This window comes from Drosophila yakuba, chromosome 3L (assembly GCF_016746365.2).
Source record: "Drosophila yakuba strain Tai18E2 chromosome 3L, Prin_Dyak_Tai18E2_2.1, whole genome shotgun sequence".
NCBI classification, from domain to species: domain Eukaryota; kingdom Metazoa; phylum Arthropoda; class Insecta; order Diptera; family Drosophilidae; genus Drosophila; species Drosophila yakuba.
The window spans coordinates 8,923,610-8,942,391 of NC_052529.2; the positions used below are offsets into that span (position 1 = coordinate 8,923,610).

At 41.4% G+C, this 18,782-nt stretch overlaps 1 protein-coding gene and 1 non-coding gene across 5 annotated transcripts; both read right to left on the reverse strand.

The window, feature by feature from the left end:
- Positions 1 to 227: 227 nt before the first annotated feature.
- Positions 228 to 350, reverse strand: LOC6533437. The gene has a single exon (XR_005561394.1). It is a non-coding gene; the product is annotated as a U5 spliceosomal RNA (small nuclear RNA).
- A 1,798-nt stretch (positions 351 to 2,148) lies between these two features.
- On the reverse strand, positions 2,149 to 18,556 carry LOC6533438 (PAN2-PAN3 deadenylation complex subunit PAN3). Of its 4 annotated transcripts, XM_015194534.2 has the most exons (14): positions 18,447 to 18,556; positions 17,576 to 17,976; positions 7,227 to 7,303; positions 6,179 to 6,271; positions 5,253 to 5,825; positions 4,715 to 5,186; positions 4,537 to 4,653; positions 4,009 to 4,129; positions 3,823 to 3,945; positions 3,638 to 3,767; positions 3,431 to 3,567; positions 3,175 to 3,366; positions 2,944 to 3,106; positions 2,149 to 2,869 (listed from the first exon to the last, which is right to left on the reverse strand). In XM_015194534.2, exons 2-14 carry the CDS (start codon positions 17,607 to 17,609, stop codon positions 2,759 to 2,761), a joined length of 2,343 nt encoding a protein of 780 aa, XP_015050020.1. In that variant the 5' UTR covers positions 17,610 to 17,976; positions 18,447 to 18,556; the 3' UTR covers positions 2,149 to 2,758. The 4 variants fall into 4 exon arrangements, with proteins under 4 accessions (XP_015050020.1, XP_039230034.1, XP_039230035.1 ...); XM_039374100.2 differs by lacking the exons at positions 17,576 to 17,976; positions 18,447 to 18,556 and adding an exon at positions 8,866 to 9,320; XM_039374101.2 differs by lacking the exons at positions 6,179 to 6,271; positions 18,447 to 18,556 and having other exon boundaries at positions 17,576 to 17,707.
- Positions 18,557 to 18,782: the final 226 nt, after the last annotated feature.

Consider the following 18,782-nt stretch of genomic DNA (forward strand, 5'->3'; position numbering starts at 1 on the left):
GCCTCAACTCCCCATGTCATTCGCAATCTAATACAAACAGGCACAGAGAAAATTGTACATTTTCAACTTTAACAATAACTTTGTATTATAGAGTTGTAATTACGTAGTTAAAATAAAAACAAACTTAAAAAACATACAAAATGGAGTTTTAATTCCATTCTATTGACAACAAGAAAACAGCATGTATTTTCAATTTCAAGAATTTACTTTATATTTATTTTTAATGGCCCCAGTCTTGCGACAGGGCACTACTAAAAAATTATTTTAGACTCATTAGAGTGTTCCTCTCCACGGAAATCTTTAGTAAAAGGCGAAAGATTTATTCGACAATTGAAGAGAAACCAGAGTGCCTGACAACAATTTTTATCAGCTACTCCATGCGGGGACTGCTTTAACATGTTGGGAATTATTCGCACACCGGCACGGTCGCCTCGCGCTGAAAACTGTTGCTCTCTTTTGGGCTGAAACAGAACCACCCTTGATAAGGGATTTGAGGGCGCGCAGTTTGAAATCCGCCCTGTGGTGATATGAATTTGCCGACGGTTTTCTCTTCTCGCTGTGCGCATGCGCCTAATTTTCTTAGTTCTATTTTATGCATCCCCAACATCTGTAAATGTGTAACTCTTATAATCCAATTTTAATGATCAGAATAATAAAACACACCGGATTTAAAAATTTTATTATTTTTTTTATTGGTTTTCTGAAAAAGTTTTATACATTTCGTTTTTTGTTTCAATTAAATAATTAGTCTTACGTTGATGTACATACACAATAATTTAAAAAATAAAGTACGCCGTAATCTTGACAAACGGAAAGAGCGATAAAAGTACAAAAGTGTACAAAATCAAGGAAAATATTGTAAAATTAAAACTAAACTGAAGTGCATGAACCATTTGATCAGATCTTAAGAAATCGAGTTGTAAACAAGTACAAAATTAGTATAAATCACACTAAGCTGGTAAACGAACCATCTACTGATTTGCATATTTTTTTTTTCATTTTTTATAACACTTAGGATAGAATTGCCAAAATTGGAAACTTTTGCTTAGAGGAATTGTGAGTGGACTCTGTAAAATTAGATCCTTTAGATTTCTTTCTCTCATCGTCGTTATTTCGTTGCAACAAAAAATGATATCCATATGCAGTTGTTACGAGTCTTGAAATTAAATTGTACTTAAATGTATTTAAAAGTTCCTTGCTTTTCCCTTTCATGAGATTTGGTATCTGTTGGTGGTGAGGAGTAGTTGAAGCCTTTTAGTAACTCCGATCTCTCGAACGATTTTTGACTCGATCTTGATAGGCATTCCATCTTCGGTTGGGAGATATGCGGCCGCGCAGGCGCAACGCGACTTCTGGAGTGGATTGGAATATAGCGGGGAGGAGTTTTACAACTAGAGACAGACTTTCATTAGCAAAATATTGTACTCGGATGTTCAGCGCGTGCGTGGCAATACACATATATGCACTTGGATCGTTGATCGGCATGTGAGAGCAACACAAATGGTTCGAATGTAGATATTGCGTGTCGCAGACTCTTTCAAAATGGATGTATGTACATATCACGCTATTGGCCTAGACAATTTCTTTTCGATTTTAGTTGCGGTTTCGGTTTTGGTTTCAGTTTTTTTTTTTTTTAGAGTTTTCAGTTTCAGTTTTCAGAGATTTGAGTATCTCGTTGAGCTACTTTCTACAGTCGCGCTGTGCGTCGCTTTGCATGTTCCATGAACCAACATTTACATTTTCTTTACAAATACATAGTTTCTCATCTCATTTCGTTTTTGGTTTTTGTAAACATTTTAAATTGTATTTAGAAAATTTGTGTTTTTTCCATTTTAAAATATTTTGCTATAAAAAATACAGTTTGAAAAATAAAAAACGTTCTCGGCTGTCGTTCTAGCTCGTCTGCGCCTTTCGCTTTCCGTTCCTATCCAATTCTTTTCGATTTCGTAACTTCTTTTCCATATATTTTTTGTTTACTGTAGGGGAGAAGAGGCAGGCGATCATTGTCAGACATGCTTTATAAACATTTGATGTGGTTCCTTGTTCACTTTCTTAGTTTCTCTACGTTTCTCATAATCCTTATCCATCTACTCTGCATTGAATTTATCTTTTTTTGTTGTTGCTCAACGATTTGCTGCACTGTTGCAATTGTTTGTCATTACAGTTATTTATTGTTGCAAAATTTTACAATTTTTTTCTTTCGATTTTTAATACATATTTATAAATACTTTCATCCTCTCTTAGCTCTGTAAAAATAGATCCATGTTTTTTCGGCTCTTTTGCGTGATTTCTTTTTTCTTTTTTTATGTATTTTTTGCATTTTTTAACAAATTTTTCAAATTTTTTTAGCTTTTAGTTTGTTTTACTTGTTTTTTTTTTTAATGTTTGCGTTTTTTTGTGTTTTTGCTTTTTCTTTTGGAGAGATTTCGTTTTCAAAAAGTTGTTGGTTTATTTTTTGTGGTTGTGGTTGTTTCCTTTTGTATTGTTTTAAATGCCTAAAATTTAGTTAAAAGCTAACATAACATTGGATATCGGTTTTCATTTTTTTTTTGTTTTACGTTTCTTTTTCGGTTTGGCTTAACAATAAACATCTTCGTATTTTACTTGTTTATGGTTCTCAAAATGTCTTAGTCGTAATGAATGTTTCACTTAGTAGCTAATCCGTTAAATCGTAGTCGTTTTGTGGTCGTGCGGAGGGTGGCTAAGTGAGCTGCGCGTGTTTTTCTGTTTGTTTGCTGTTTGTTTTTTCTCGAGTTGCTCAGTTGGCCGCGCTTGACATCAGTTCGGAGAAGGCATTCTCCAGACAATTCTTGAGTTCAGCATAGGAGACGATGAGTACCGATTGCTCGTCGCGGGACATCAGTTGCACCTGCAAAATGGGGGTCAAGTTAGCTTTTATGAGATCTCTGAACCCACTGGCCGACCTTTTCCGACTTTACTTACGCGCTCTATGGAGCCAGCATCCAGCTTGTTGAGGCATTGTACAATGTGTGCGTGATCTAGCCAGGGCCGGCCATCCTCAGTGACGGAATGGAACAAATAATCACGGAATAATTTCAACATGTATCTATCACCAGTCTCGGACCAAGTGCAGTCCAGATTAAAGCTGTAGAAAATGGATATTTGATGTGAAGATTGTGGTTTAAATATAAGCAAATTTGTATGTAAACTTACTCGGGTCGCTCGTTGATGCTGTTAAGTTTAACCAATATGCGATACAGCCGCCCGTTCTCCATCTCCTTGGCCAACTCGTCCTCCTGCATATCAATTTTGCTCTGCAGGGCATCCAGCTGCGTATAGAAACGGGCACCGATCATCGGCATTAGGTCGGTCACCGAGCGACGGTTATTGGTGGTGAAGAGGTAACTGAAAATCACACGTGTTAATTCTATAGTTTAGTGGCTATGGCTATACAATATATGCTACATACACAATGAAGTTTCGCAGATCGGTGGAGTAGTTTCGCGTGACCATATCGATGCTCGACTGGACGTTGTCGCGTTGCACGGATTGAAGGCAGCGGCAGGCCAAAGCTAATACTAAGCGACCCAGAGCGGTCAGATCGTCCTAAAGACACGTGAACAAGTGTAATTAGTTTCTGTTCCAGCTTATGCAGCAAAATAAAAGACCATCTTACCTGCTGATGCATATTAACCAGTGCCAAGGGATTGGACGCATTCGGATCGAATTGCGTTATATCCGAGATGCAGCATGAGCTAAACCGTACACGCTTGCCCGTCACTATGATCTTTGTGGGATCAAGAACTCTGGAAAGATTGATCAGTGAGTTTCTGGCTGTCTAGCACACGGAGGTTTACATACTTGCATGCAAGACCGGCATGGTGGATGGCTTTTAAGCCGGCGGTCAGCTGCATGATGATCGACCAGATGGTGGCCTCCGGTAGCAGGGGTCCATTGCTCGTTCGCTGCATGTTACTCTTATGACTGTGATAAGCAATTAATTAATAGTTGGTGGAACAACATGATTATGATCAATAAAAAACGCACCTGAAGGGGCGGGCCTCGCCTTGGAATGGATCAGTGTACCCGTTGGTCTCTGGCGCCGGAGTGAAGTATTTGGCCAGTAATGTTTGTGAGCCGGGATGGTAGTCGTACACTAATACTAAAGCTGTAGGTGCCCGATAAACATTATTGACATGGTAACTAAGTAGGTTTGAATTTACCTAAAATACCCCACTTCATCTTCAGTCTAATTGAAGCCACAATATTATAAAGGAATCAAGTTTAACGCTCTCTATATCAGTGATTAACGATGTGTGATAATTATTCCCTGACCAGTTGAGATTACGCATTTTAAAGTGCTGAGTTATAAATAGCAGCAGCAATCGCATGCATGACACGTATAGAATAATTTTCTGGCAAACTTGGCAATCCTATGGCATAAAGCAAACTTATTATCTTAATGTACTCTAATTACCCCATTATTATAGAGATGACAACGTCCTCAATTCCCAGGGACAGCAGCATTAAACACACACTTATAGCTAATGGTTCCAAAGACCTTTCCCCACTTACAGTTATCACCAAATGCTTTCGTCGTGAACACCTCACGCAGTTGTACCACATTCGTGTGCTGCAGCTTCTTCCACATCTCCACCAGCGTCATGCACTTGGTTGACTGCAGGCGGAAGCCTTAAAGCACAATTACAATGTTAATTAATGAACAATTGAGGAAGTACAACTATCTACGCACCATGTATCCTTCGCAAGCAGTACTTGTAGCCCGTCGTGTTGTGCGTGGCCCTGTATGTGGTGGCGGGGAACGTGAGCTTGGCGTGCATCGGCTGCGCCGGCGGTTCCAGGGGATATAACGCATGGTAGTTCTCCACCTCCAGCGGCAGGGCGTGCTGCGCAGCCTCCGCTGCGTCCATAATCAGGTTGGAGATCTCGTTGCGGGCAAGGACTTCGGTGCGCATCTCGTCGGGCATAAAGAAGGCAGACTCCAGCAGCGTTTTTGGCTGCAAGGTGACCACGTTGGAGGACGGTCCCGGATACACATGCCCCGTGTACATCATGGACGCCGGAACGCCCGCACTCATCGGTGCCACAGCACTCACGCCATGCAGAGCCGGATGCGTTCCGTCCACCACCATGGAATTGACGACGGGCTGGCTGTTCTGTGCGCTGGCAGTCGGATAAAAGTATATGGTGCCGCCAACGTTCTCCTGCAGAATTAAGAATTTACTTGATAAATAGGGAGTAGTTAAGGCTTGCAGTTTGTTTTAACGCACCTGGTGTACACTGGTGGGCAGCGCTGATGGTATGGGCGATGCTCCGTGTGGCGTCATTCCGTGCGGTGGCGATTTCTCACCCGGTCCTGCGCCCGATATCATGGCTGCCGTGGGTGATTCCTGGCGCATCATGGCGCCCCTGCCCTTGAGCGGCGTTTGAGACATGCTGCTGACGAACGGAGCTGCGGCGGGATTTGGTGGTGCGCCACTAATGGCTATGGGGGCGGAGGCGGCGGACACAGCTCCTCCGCCCACCGACGGCGGATGCTGTTGCTGTTTCTGTGGATGCTGTGGCTGCTGTTGTGCGATGGTAACAGTGGCGATGGATGCGGTCTTTTGCAGGGCGAGCATGGAGGCGCCGCCGTTGGCCGTTTTGCTGATGGTCACTGAGGCGGAGGACGCCGATGACGCGGAGGAGGGAACTGCGGCTGCTGCTGCTGCGGCGGCGGCTGTTAACCCATTGACGCCGTTGAGCCCATTACTCAATTGCATGGGCGCGTTATGATATGGTGCGTAGAAGTTGGGTGTCGAGCTAATGCGCGTTGGAATGAACTCGGGCGACTGCGGCGTGACCTATGGGAAATCCATTAAAAGACAGTTATTAGCCATGATTCCCAAACGATTGTTTCGATTTTCTTATTCGGCAGGAGTCAATTTAAGGGCCTTAACCCTTTGCTCAAGTGCAGAGCTTCATGGAATGCAATATACTCTCTTGCCGAATCGAAAATGAAAACACTCCTGTAAAGAACACACAGTAGGACAATAATGTTCACTTTGATGGATAGGATCGTAACTAAACTAACTACTACGCTAAGGGGCTAGTATAAACCGCTACGCAAACATTCACTAGTCTAACACGTTTCGTGGATGTCACAGAGAACGATTGGGAAGAATTGGGAAGGGGAACCAGATATTTACGGCTTTACCTGGGACTTTTTATTTAGGGGCGAATCCAAATTAAGTAGTGAGAACCCGTTATTCAGCCCATAACCGCTCGGTGTGGCGACATTCTGTCGATTCTGGGATGAGACACAAAAAATCGGAGTAGACGGATAGATTGAGATTCGGAGAGATACAAAGAAAAAAGTGAGAAATTCAGTTGTAGTGAAAGTTCAAAATTAAAGATAGCAGAGATAGCATAATAATTGGATCTTACAAATTACAGATATGAGTGGTATGCTGCAATCGAATCAGTGGGTCTTTTGTTTGAGTGCCGTTTGCCAAAATACTACTAATTCGACCAATGTTTGTATTGTCTATGCATTCATTATCTTATCTGAATAACACAACTTCATATATCAGACATTGCAGTAGGTATTGAGTAACTAATGCTTCGAATTGTGAAAATTGAATTGTTTAAAGTTTGTCATGGTTGCACGACATTCGCATTGAATTGCTCTATTAGATTTGCTGATCTTCGCATTGTAAAAATGAATTGAGCGGCAAATATAGCACTTAATGCCATTAAATTCCGTATACTTTTCCATTAGCACCATTCCATGGCAATTATGCGGCTGGCACATTAATATTTTATAGTTAATAATTGCCAAGCTGTTCAAGATTCGCAAAACACACCCCACAAAGAATACGAAATCCATGCATAAACTCAAATTGATATTTAACTTGCATATACGACTTATATGGCACTTTGTGTGTCAGTGGACCCGAAAATAAAATTGAAAAAAAGCCGAAAAAGTCGGTCAAGTGTATATTATGTGCGACTGAGCGTTGAAACTGAAATGGTTCGAGTAAATTGAGTGAAAACAAATAAAGCATAATTAAAAATACTCGCGTAAACGTGGCCAGCTGTTAACTTGGGGGCCAACAGCTGCTTTCAATGGGTGGTTTTTTTGGTGGGCGGTGGTGTTATCATAATCTTCCTCTTAACTCTTATCGCCCTGTTTTCAATCGGTTTATTTTTGTTTTGGGGGACTGTGATAAGAGCTAATTGGGTGGGAGGGGAAGTTAGCTTACCATATAAGTGGCGAGTTTACTCTCTGACGGTATACCATTCGTTGGCGAGAAGAAAATTGGATCCATAGCAGCCGTATCTACAAATAGAGCAGAAAAATGGGAATTACTATAGAGAGAGTTGCGTTACAGACGATAATTGATTAGAAATCAATTAAACAAACATCAACATGAATACTTTGTGTGTGCTGTTGGCGCGATAAGGCTGCTTCACCAAACTCTTCCCCCTTCCTTAGACACCCTTCCCCTACAGTTATTCCCTTTCGAAGCAAACCAAAATTCTTGTTATTTTCCACAGTTATCGATACGACGATAACGCGCGTAGGCCCCAACATTTTTGGAGTATGCGCAATATATATGGTTGTTGTTCGGCTGCTCCCGCTTCCTCTTGCGACTCCAGGTCGCAGTAAATAAAGCCAAGACGCAATTTCTGCGGTAAACAACTGAGCCGCCAAACTTAGAACTTGGCAATTTGCACATTTTAAAGGAAATATAATAATACAACCGCATATATTATAGTAGCATGTAGTATGTAGTCTGTATGTGCGTGTTGTTACGGTCAGGTTGCTCAGGTGTTAATCACTATACCTTCCTCCTATGTAGACAACTCGGAAGCAGCGCCGTCATGACTAATCCACGTATGAGTGCTATGCTGAATTCTTGGTCTGCTTTCAAAGTTCTCTGATTTTGGAACCCCCTCTCCACCGGATCAGATATTCGAGTGCTGAATCAATGCTAAGCAGACTTGCTTCGCTTCGTTTCGTTTCGAGATTCAATTCGAATGCAAGTGAATTTGCCTTCGACAAACCGAAAGTGAAAAATTCAATTTCAAAAGCAAAGCATTTGATTCGGGGTACGGGGCCAATGCCTCTTGCCAATGTATGAAGAGAAAACAAGTGATATTGGCCTTGAAATCGCTATATAGCATATAGACGAATACGTAAAAATATTTATATTTATTTGGAGCAGGTTGTATTCACTATTCGTGCAATTTTGGCAGGGAGGCGACGGCGAAGAATACATTTACTGACTTCATTTTATCAAGTACTGCTGGTTTTGCCCCATTAAAGAACTGTTCATATATAATATAATATAATAAATTTGACACAGGATTATAATACTTTTGATATAGGTTTTGCGGGGATTTAGTCTATTATCAAAAAGAATGGTACATATACATGGGTTTACCAGTATTGTTAATAAGTATTTAAATTCTAAAACCACACTGAAATCATTTTAGAATGTTATTTCAAAATAATTGCGCAGCAATCAGTAGGCTGAAACATATATTTCTTTTTAAAGGGTAGTTAGACTTCGTAGGCCATTTATTGTTTATGAATTGTGAGATTATTGTTGCTGTTGATGATGCTGTGGCCATATAAGCAATAATTTGTAGCCTGATTTTATTTATTTGACTTCGAATTGAAAAACAAACACACGAGCGAAACAAGCACACACGATTTAATTGAATGCCCACATATGTTAATGATAATTATTATGTGTGCCTTAATTTATTTATATTTTGTGCACTGGGCAGGCTAATTAGGGGGCGGCGAAGGAGAAGGAGAAGGTGGGCGATAACCTGTTAGGACTAGGCCACAGTTTGAGAGCCTCCAACCAGGTGTTGCTGGTCGAAACTTACTTGAACATGGCCAGAATCAAAGTTGTTTCTCAGTTTACATAAAACGCTGGCCACTGCTTGTTTGTTGGCATGACGTCGGCACAAAAATAATGTATATGTAGGCACGTCTATACTTTAGGGTTTACGTGAGCAATTTTGGTCTTCAGTTATAAGTTATACATATATAAAAGTATTCAGTATATATTCACACATAGAAAACCGATGATTATTGGGCCGTTGCCTTATGCTGCGTTTCGCGGTGAAATGGACAGCTTTAGCTTTGTTTTGCTTCAAAGATCACGAACGCGTTCATGAAAACGCCACACTCAGATACATACATACATACATGTGTATATATTTCGAATTCGTATATAGATAGATAGTCAGATAGTCACACGTTTGGGGAGCAGGCCAAACAATAACAAAAAAACCGCGCTGTTACGTCACGTTAAGTGAATATGTAGATGTGGCAGAGCGGTACGGATGGTCTACCATTTACCGCCCAGCTCAACTCACTTTGTTGCTATTATTCAAAAAGCAGAGGCGCGTAATTGTTTTTTGTGTAAGTGTAATGAATATGCAAGCGGTGAAAATAACACATCGGATCGGTTCAAATCGGGTAACCAGACCAACCAAGACCATCGATCGCGCCACGAACCGAGCGCCAGTGCAGCGTTCTCTAAACTGAAACCCCCAACCGCTGTTTTGCTTTGGGGAAACGCGGCAGCCAGCGATTGCGCACAGTGGTCGCAGGGGTACAAAATGTGCTTTGTTAAGAAGATTTTTTCGCCACACTCCAAAAATATATATTTGAATTTCGGTGCTCCAACTCAATATTATTTAATCCAATTTTAAACGGAATATATCCCATTTATGTATGCAGTTATAAATTAACAGTTTCGTCCCACTGTGCATTGGCTGTCAGAAGAGAGTGAGAGCCAAGACAACAGAGAGCGGCAACCCCACAGTGCGTGTCAAACTGTGTGACGATGACAGACGAGCGGCGAAGACAAAGTGGGCGTGTGGTGTGGGGCCGCTCGCTCGCCCGTCCGTCCGATTAACTGTAAATATGTGGTCATAGCTGCAGATGGTGCTGTTGTTGCTTGCATATTGCTGCAGATACAGTCAAGCAGCGCTAGCTTTAATTTGCACTGAGTAAAGTTGGCAGAACTTATAAAAAAATCTTCAAAATTATTACCAAACACACATCACATTAAAGTATTTAATATTCAGCATGTGCTTCCATACGAGAACTAACCATAATATTACCCAATGGTTTAATTCTTCTATTAATTCCCTCCATTAAGCGTAGAGTTAAATATTCCCATGATTGTAGTTTGGGCTACCCAAACACCACTGTACTGGGAAAGTTCAAGCTCTGCAGGCACACGCGCAGCAGTAAGAACAATGAAAATCCATTGGCGTTGTTTGTTTGTTTGTTTGTTTGCTTATTTATTGCTCTTACAGCACAAAAGTGCCCACAGTTTGAGAGGCCCCCAGTCTCGGTTGCAATGACCCCTACACACCTCGATCGCGGGGCATCGCGTTCTGATTACTCGCTGCCAGATATTGGGATCATTTCGTAGATGATATTAAGCAGATGAATATTTAATAAGCGACTCACTTGCATCATCTTGATATATTAAAGTCAGGGATATCTTCTAAAGGAAAAACCAAAGCATGGTGATTTCTTTCGGTGCAATCACCATCGCCAAAACTAGTATTTTGCGGATTCTAATTATGAGCGTGGGGCGTGCTAGGGGCTGTAAGCGATCATCTGATAAGTTCCCATCCAATGGGGCGCATTGGGGGTGAAGGGGCGGAACGGGTAGAAGAACGGGGTTCACGCACACACGTGGCCATCGCTTTATGGCTAGCAAAACTGTCGGTGTAATAATAATTCACTCGCACACATTTGTAAGTACATTATAAATGAAATATTTATAGCCAAGGCTTTGCCTTCATTATCAGCCCAACCGCAGTCAAACGGTTGGCACAATCGGATCAGTATTATATATATGAACATACATATATAGAGAGCATTACCTGCAAGGTGTACATAATGGTAGTGAGATCAAAGGAAACTGATAGAAACCCAGAACCAAGAGAACTCTAGTCAGAACTACAAAACCTGTAAAGTGTCATTTGAGGTTAAATGATAAGGAGACACTTTACCTGAAAAGTATAAAGATAAGAGACACATAAGTCAAGCACATTTTCTGTAATTGAAATAATAATAGCCTAGTAGGTTTGGAAAGATAAATTAAAGGCTGAGTTCTTTACAGTGGCTAATTCATAACACAATCTATACATTAGATTAAATAACTAATTAAGGCAAACCAGTGCGCGTGTAAGCAATGATAACATAATTGGAAACCAGTATTAGTGAATTAAAGCTTACTGACAAAAAAATTGCTTTTAAAATTAAAGCTAATTGCTCATAATAATAAAGCAACTTGAAACATTACAGACATGTGACAAAACGGGTAAAAAGTGCTAAATACGCTTGAACTTTGAGCTTTGCTTTGCTTTTAAGACAGTATTTCCATGTTGATGCAGCTGAATATTTTAAGTGTCTATGTAGCACTTGAAGTTGGTAAAGGCTAAATGTGTTTAACTACAAATATTTAGTTATGATTTAATGTGCTCATAGATTCCTATTCTATACTTAGATAGAGATCGAAGTAATTTGTTATCATGCTCTCATAGTTAGGAATTACAAAGTAGCTTAATATTTTCCCACCAATCTCCTTCGCTGCGGTTAAGGAATAAATTAGTTCTGTTGGTGGGAACCCATGATCGAGATGGCTTTTCTGCGCGACTTCTGTTCTAGTGGCTGCTTCTCTAAACTTGGCCAACAGCACCGTGGCCCGCTTGACAATCGTCTTTACAGCCGATCTCAATCTCCAGCCTAATATCAAGCAGAGCTAGCAACTGAGCCAAGTTGAGCGTTGTTTTTTTGTTGGCCAACAGACAAGTTTGGTTGGTTTACTGCCAGCGGCAAAAGGCAGAGACACGGCAACAGCAACAGAAACAGCAACAGTTTGACCCAATTTTTCGCTGAGCAACAACAGCTGCTTTCAATCATCGACGCTTGAGCCGAACAGCTGTTTGCAATCGCTTCGGGCCGGGGATAAGGTCAAGTCGGGGGGTTTTTAGACGCTAGTTAATATCTAGCTGGAAATACATTCATATATCATATAACTTCAAGCCCAACTTGACGAGCAATGGTAACAACAGGCACTACGCAAACGAAAACGTACGAAATGTAAATTGTGTGTAAATATGTACACACGAAATTAAGCCTACTCGCTTTTTATTTATTCGCCATTCGTATTCATTTTCGTATGCATGCGATTTCGACAGCGCGAAGTTTTAAATTTTCGAAATGCGGCCATCGAGTTGACAAAGAAAAAGTCTGGTGGCTGACAAGGGGGGTGGTAGGGGGCCGGGGAGTCTGGAGTGGGTGGGGGTGACAACAGTAGCGGAAGTTGTAAATGTGAAGCGGGCCGCAAAATGATATGCAGACTGGGAGAGCGATACAGTCAAACTTCGGTAAATCGAACAGGTATCACGCGAATTATTAGAAAAAAGATTGATATTTGAAGTATTAATATAATACGACTAAATTGCACGTCGTAAATTTGCAATTGGCAAAATTGCCATGTGGAATGTTCAAGACTTCGTTGTTTTTCATAAATTTTAATCTCAACACGCTGTTATCACAAAACAAGTTTCAATTCTAAATAAATTCTAAAGAATTTTATTCACAGAAATATGCCGAGGTCGGATATAAGGAAGAACGACTGTAGAAATGGAGCACATTGGGAAAGTTCTCCGCGACTCCCTCTATCCTCCCTACCTCCCCTCTCCCTAGCACTTCAGCGGGATTCTTCTTCTTTGTGTGTCTCAGTTTCGGAGTCACCATTTGATTGATGCTCTTGTCTGATTGACGGCAGAAGCAACAACACTTTACCTCGGGGGGTTAACACATGTCACGCATTATATTCCGAAGCACAACTGTTTTTTTTTATCGCTCCACTTTTCCAGCGCGTTAACCGTTAAGACCCACACACAGACGCAAAAGCACAGGCACACACAGACAGAAGCAGCACTCACACACTCGCATTTGATAATTCCACAGACAGGGGCGTAGGTGTCGAAGGGGGCGGTTCGTGGGTTAAACAGGCGTATTCGAAAAAAACCCGCCGTTTGCTTACGTTCGCGACCGCTGCCAAAGAGTGACTAACAAAAAAACACAGAAAAAGCAAGCGGCGCAAAGGAAAAGACAGCGCGAGAGAGAAACGGGGATTTGAAGAGAGACGCGAGAAATCGAAATAAAAAGCAAACACCTCTCAGCACAAAAACACGAAGCGAAGTGCAAAAGCAAACAGCCAAGCGCAACAATGCGAGAACAACAAAAACAAACACTTTTATACAATAAAAAACCAGAAGAAATAACAAAACGAAATCCCCCAACAAAGCGAACAGCGAAGAAAACAAAACAAAATGCAAAAGCTACGAGCGCGTGATAACACAGTTTGAAAGTCACTGAACCGAACCGATAATTTCGAATATTCTAAGAATGGGGCGAGTACTGATAATGGAAATTGGTGAAGCACCCTTGACAGATAACAAATTATTTATATTTAGGAATAATTAATGTTGATAATTATCAGTTGGAGTTTATCACTTGAAAAGTGCACAAAGTCTAATTAATCGGGTTCACCAATTCTTATTCGCCACCTTTTATTATCAGACTTGCATGCATATCCATTTAAACTAAATAATAGGATGTTATAGTTTCGAATATCTTTCCCATAAACTCTCGTCAAGGATCGTAAAACACCTTCATAGTGCAGAGTGGAAGAACAATTTACGCAGAATCCGGTCCTTTTAATAACTCTACATTTGCATGAAAACGCACCGGATATCCGCGTTGCCCGCCAGCACGGAACTGGAGATAATGGCACCGACCAGAGGCAATAAAACTGGCAGACACTCGCTCCTCCACTCCGAGATTGGCATATTGTGCGGCCTGGCACGTGTTTGGGCCACGCACTTGGCCAAATTGCTTTATGGCCACTAGGACAGCGAGCACAGGCCCAGCGGCGTATTTACGAGATATTTGGGGGATATATCCCATTATAATGGGCGGCAAATGCAGAGTGGGCAATGAGAAATGGGCGGAACACCCCGGGCGTATGAGTAATGCGTGTGTGCACAGCATTTTGGCCCAAGGGCGCAATGTGATTTTTTGGCAAGCCGAGAAGCGAATGCGAAATTAAATAGCCAAGAAGACACAGGAAGGCGCGAACAGACAAAAAGGGGGAAAAGGCGTAGAAAGACGTGGGAAACACCATGCTGGTGTCATTATTAGCCGTTTGTGCCAAAATGAAAGGAGGAAGGCGAAGATATATGCAAAAGTCGGGTGCGTGCCAACAAAAGAATGTGTTGCATACTTTCCAGCGCGACGCCTTGGAATTTCGCAAAAAATAAACGCGAAAAACTAGTGTCAAAGCTGCTGCACAAACAAAAGTGGCAAGTGTGGCACATTAGCGACGTCAACTTGTCTGCAATGTCGCTCGCAGCGCGATAATTAAATTATGGGCCACAAAACAAAAGAGGTGGAAGGCGATTTCCACGCTTAAAACGCGATAATTCTAAATTAGCTGTGTACTAAATGGCAATTTTTACATTATTGATAAGGATACTAAAGTCAGAACAATGTAGGAGTTCCTGTTCGGACTTCTCATAACAAATTGGTCAGAAAAGTGTCACACTAATCTGTTCATTTCCTCACAAGCATTCAGTGCCACTTAAATTTTAACTAGGAATCGATGAATTTCCCATCGTGACTTGATAGCGTTCTTAAAAACAATGACACGATAAATGAGTCATGTCGAAAGAAAAAGCTGACTAACTAAAAATAAACCTGATGGGTTAATAATAAGATGGCAAGCCCCATTCTGTGGAGCCCCTCCATAATTGATACAACTAAATTTAGCGGCGTAAACAAAGACTGTGAGAAAAACACCGAAGGAACGAAATGGACGCTGATGGAAAACTTATTTGCAGGCAATTTCCGCGAAATGTTGTAAACAAATAAGGGAAGAGCGGGCTTCCTGTCGCGGCAGACAGCCAACTCGAGAGTAATCAATCGATAGTTATGTTTTGTTTTCAGCCTCTATAGTCTATTTAGTTTGCCAGGCTCCTGCACAGTTTTTCCTATATTTTCGATACACAGTTTTCATGTTGCGAGCACTTGTCGCACAATAAAAAGCGAAAGAACAAAAGCAAAAACCTTTTACGAATCGTTAGGCAGTAAAAAAGTTGATAGAAATAAAATTAAGCCCGGCTCTATGTTGATTTTTTTGGGCAGATGAATCGACGGACTTTGGTTTAGTGCTTTTAGTTGGTGCGTCAATAAAGTTGAGTGAAAATATTTGCACAGCGTTCAGCCGACGAACGAATGAGGCGCTTTCCTTTTGTTGTTTCGCTGTTTTATGGGCCATAAACAAAGGCCCAAATTGAATGTTTGGCGATTGAAAACCAGAGAGCTGGAAGAGCTGAAGGAGCTGAAAGACCTGCAAGAACTGGCCAACAGCTGCTCTGGAGACCCCATTAAAGATGGCCATATACACAGAACCAGTTGCTCGCCAGTTTTTCACGTCGGACGAAACGTTCTAACGGCACGAAAAGGCACAGAATATTGGCTGAAATGATGGTCACAAATCATGAAGTAATACGACTCATAATACCCATAACTGCCAGGTATTATGTGCAAAAAAAATGATTTTGGGTGCTTAAACGCGAAATGAGGACATCTTCGAGAATGCACAATAATTTTGTTTTTACGTCACACTTCCGCATTTAAAATGTGCAGAAGGGAAAATATTGTCCCCAACGCCATGATTCTGATATCATATTTAAAGGTAACATAATCTGTTTCCCATATTCCGTGTTGACTTTTCCGGTTTCTAGCAAGGTGTATTCATCCGCTTTTGGCCAAAAATTAATACACATAAACAGAGAGACTCAAGATCTCCAGTTTCGTAGGAACCTCTCTTGTTTACGCTAAATTCGACCCAAAAGAGCGGAGGGACAAGGGCGCGGGGAAGGAGCGAGTTGGTAAACCAGTTTTCCACTGCACTCGACCAGAACGGACACCATCGAAAAAGGAAGAGGAGGAGGAGGAGGAGGAGGAGGAGGAGTGAGTGGCAGGGCCATCAACAGGTAACCCAGTGCACCTACAGACCACGCAGCACCATCCAGAAGTTAGCAGCGCCATCATATTGTAGCATTGTCCATGGTATCACCATCATCGTATCACCAAAGTCAATGTGTTTCCGTCAGCTGCCGTTGACTCCAGCTCAGAAAGGCAGAAAGCCAGAAAGACATAAAGCCAGAAAGGCAGAAAGGAGCTGCTATTGTTGATAGCGTTGAAGTTCTGGTTCGCTGTTGTTTTGATCGGTCTGAATTTTCGGCTCTGCAAACGGGTTTGCGAGTGCATTCATTCAGCCCAGCCAACCCCCTCTGCCACCTATTGCCAATTTACTTGGGCTGCTTGGTTGTTGTTATACCCTTTCAGGTAGTTCAGAGATTTTCACTTGGATGGCTTAAAAGCCATCAAGGATAATTGATTATTTATTGTCTTACTGAAAGTATTGCAAATCCTTCATGACTAGATATGTGAATCAATATCGAATAAAATGAGAAACTTCCTGAATGAACTGGAGAATCCTGCAACATCTTCGGTTGACGATCAAATATTTAGGGTATAATAGGATAATATGGTAATGTTACATTATACAAAAGTCACCCCAAAGAGTATCCCAAGCTTCAGTGGCCGTAGGGAAAGCAGCCTTTGTGCTGGTCTCATTGTTTTGGTTTTGGCAAAGGGCAGGGGGCAGGGAGCTGGGAGCAGAGGAAGTGGTTTTTCCTGCCGTACCTGTATGAGTTTCCCAGTCTCGGCCTCTGTGTTCCCATCTCTTTCGCAGGACAAAGAAAATGCAGGAGAATGTGAATGCAGAGTGTGTGGAACTTGTTCCTGATCCCCGAGGGGTTGCAAGGAGTAGAAAATGGGAATCTGAGCGTTTCCAGGAATAACAGGCAGCCAAGGAAAACGATAATCGATGGTATTGCTGCGAGGAATGCACGTAATTAAAGGGAAGTGGATAGATTGTTCTGGTCCAGATTGATTATGCCCGGATTCTCGCTTCCCAGTCGCCACTCCTTTCCGTCCTTATCTCCCTTTCTACCCACTGTGTACCTCCTTTGTTCCTCGGTCACGTCCATGTAATTGCCAATAATCACAATATGCGCTTCGGTTGGAAAATTCAATTTACATGCCGCCAGTGGAGCGAAAAAAAAAACCAGAGAGAGAGGCGCAGAATTGAATTACAGGATGACCCCGGTGAGAACGCTTATGAAATATGCCAAAGGTGACTTTCAATTAAATGCCACCCGGCCAGAGGTGTGCAAAGGATTTGAATAAGTAAACTTCTCCATTCTTTAATAAGAGTTGTTGTTATGAAAACATACCATTTATATCATCACAATCTAAATTCACTGGTACGCAATAAACCCAACTTGTATAAGCAACTTGTTTGGTGGGGGGGTCCGTCAAAACCCCCTCCATTACGCCCATGCCACCAGCTGTGTTTCTGCTCTTACGTTCCCTGTGTTTGATTGTGTTTGATTTTCTTTGGCTGGCTTTGTTTTTGCTTACCTGCCGGGAAGAAATTGTTCAAGAACGTTGACATTTTTCTCTCTCGCTCCCGCCTTCGCCAATTCCTCTTTCGTTCTCTTTCTTTTTGTGGTCCTTCTCGTTTCGTTACGCTTTGTTTTTGTTTTCTTATTCGTTTTATATGCACTGACTTAAAAACTTTTTCTTGTTTTTTTTTTCGTTATTTTTTCGATTTTTTTCAGTTCTTTTTAATTATTTTGTAGAAAATATTAAAACAAAAATTTAAATAATACATACAATCCGCGCTTAACTGCTAAGTTTCACATAACACATTTTCACATCGTACGTTTGGAAAATATTTTTATCTTTTTCAGTTTTTCACGTAAGTTTTTTGCAGTTGAAATGCATTTTCGGGCAAATGATTAACAATTGAGGCGCGTCGACTGTAAAATGCGAGAAAGAGAAGAACATTGGATTAAAATAAGTAACGGTAAGCGAAAAACAGTTGTTTGTTTTTGCACAACGGGGCGACAAAATGAAATCCCGAAAAGCAACAGTGAGTGGGAGTGAGAGGGCGGTATAGCGCGGATTTCATTAAATTTTCCAAAGTGATTGTGTGTGGGTGTACGGGGACGCTTTTTCCTGCACATATACAGACACAATTGCGCGCATATTTGCTAACATTTCCACACTTTTTTCATTACATTTTGCACTTGGTTACTCATATTTTTAGAGTTTTATATTTAACACAATCCAAAATACATACACACTGAACCTAAGCCAACATATTGTGAACTTAATTGCCTGTTTCATTGTTTCTATTCTTTCGATTGTTATCGGTCGTGTAATTACTTGAATTTGAATAGTTCCTTGAAAGGATTTGCTGTTGCTATATTGTATATTTTTTCATTACCATTCCCCAGCGATTTCGCAAATAAGAAAAACGCAACACACACACCGCGCGATTGGCGCTGCACGAATGAAGAAAACGCAAAGAAGATCCAACAGCCAAGCCAAATGGAGTCCACAAACGACCCCCGAGTGTTGTATACATGCACGTACGTATGTGCATGTGTGTATGTGAACAGGAGCTCGAATAAAAACAACAACTGCCAGCTGTGTGTGCAACACAGTGGATGTGGATCCCATTTGAGGAGTGTTGGGAAAACATTCGCGCTCAAGGGGTTACATGGACTACAATGCTTGCCACTCCATTTTGCAATAAAGTATATTATTGTTAATAATTTTA

Excerpts from the sequence above, each read along its gene's own strand:
- LOC6533438 (XM_015194534.2), bottom strand. The coding sequence starts at position 17,609 with ATGTCAACGTTCTTGAACAATTTCTTCCCGGCAG. Across the intron at positions 5,826-6,178 it reads CCCTAAATAAAAAGTCCCAG|GTCACGCCGCAGTCGCCCGA; the intron begins GTAAAGCCGTAA and ends GATTTCCCATAG. Across the intron at positions 5,187-5,252 it reads TGCCCACCAGTGTACACCAG|GAGAACGTTGGCGGCACCAT; the intron begins GTGCGTTAAAAC and ends TTAATTCTGCAG.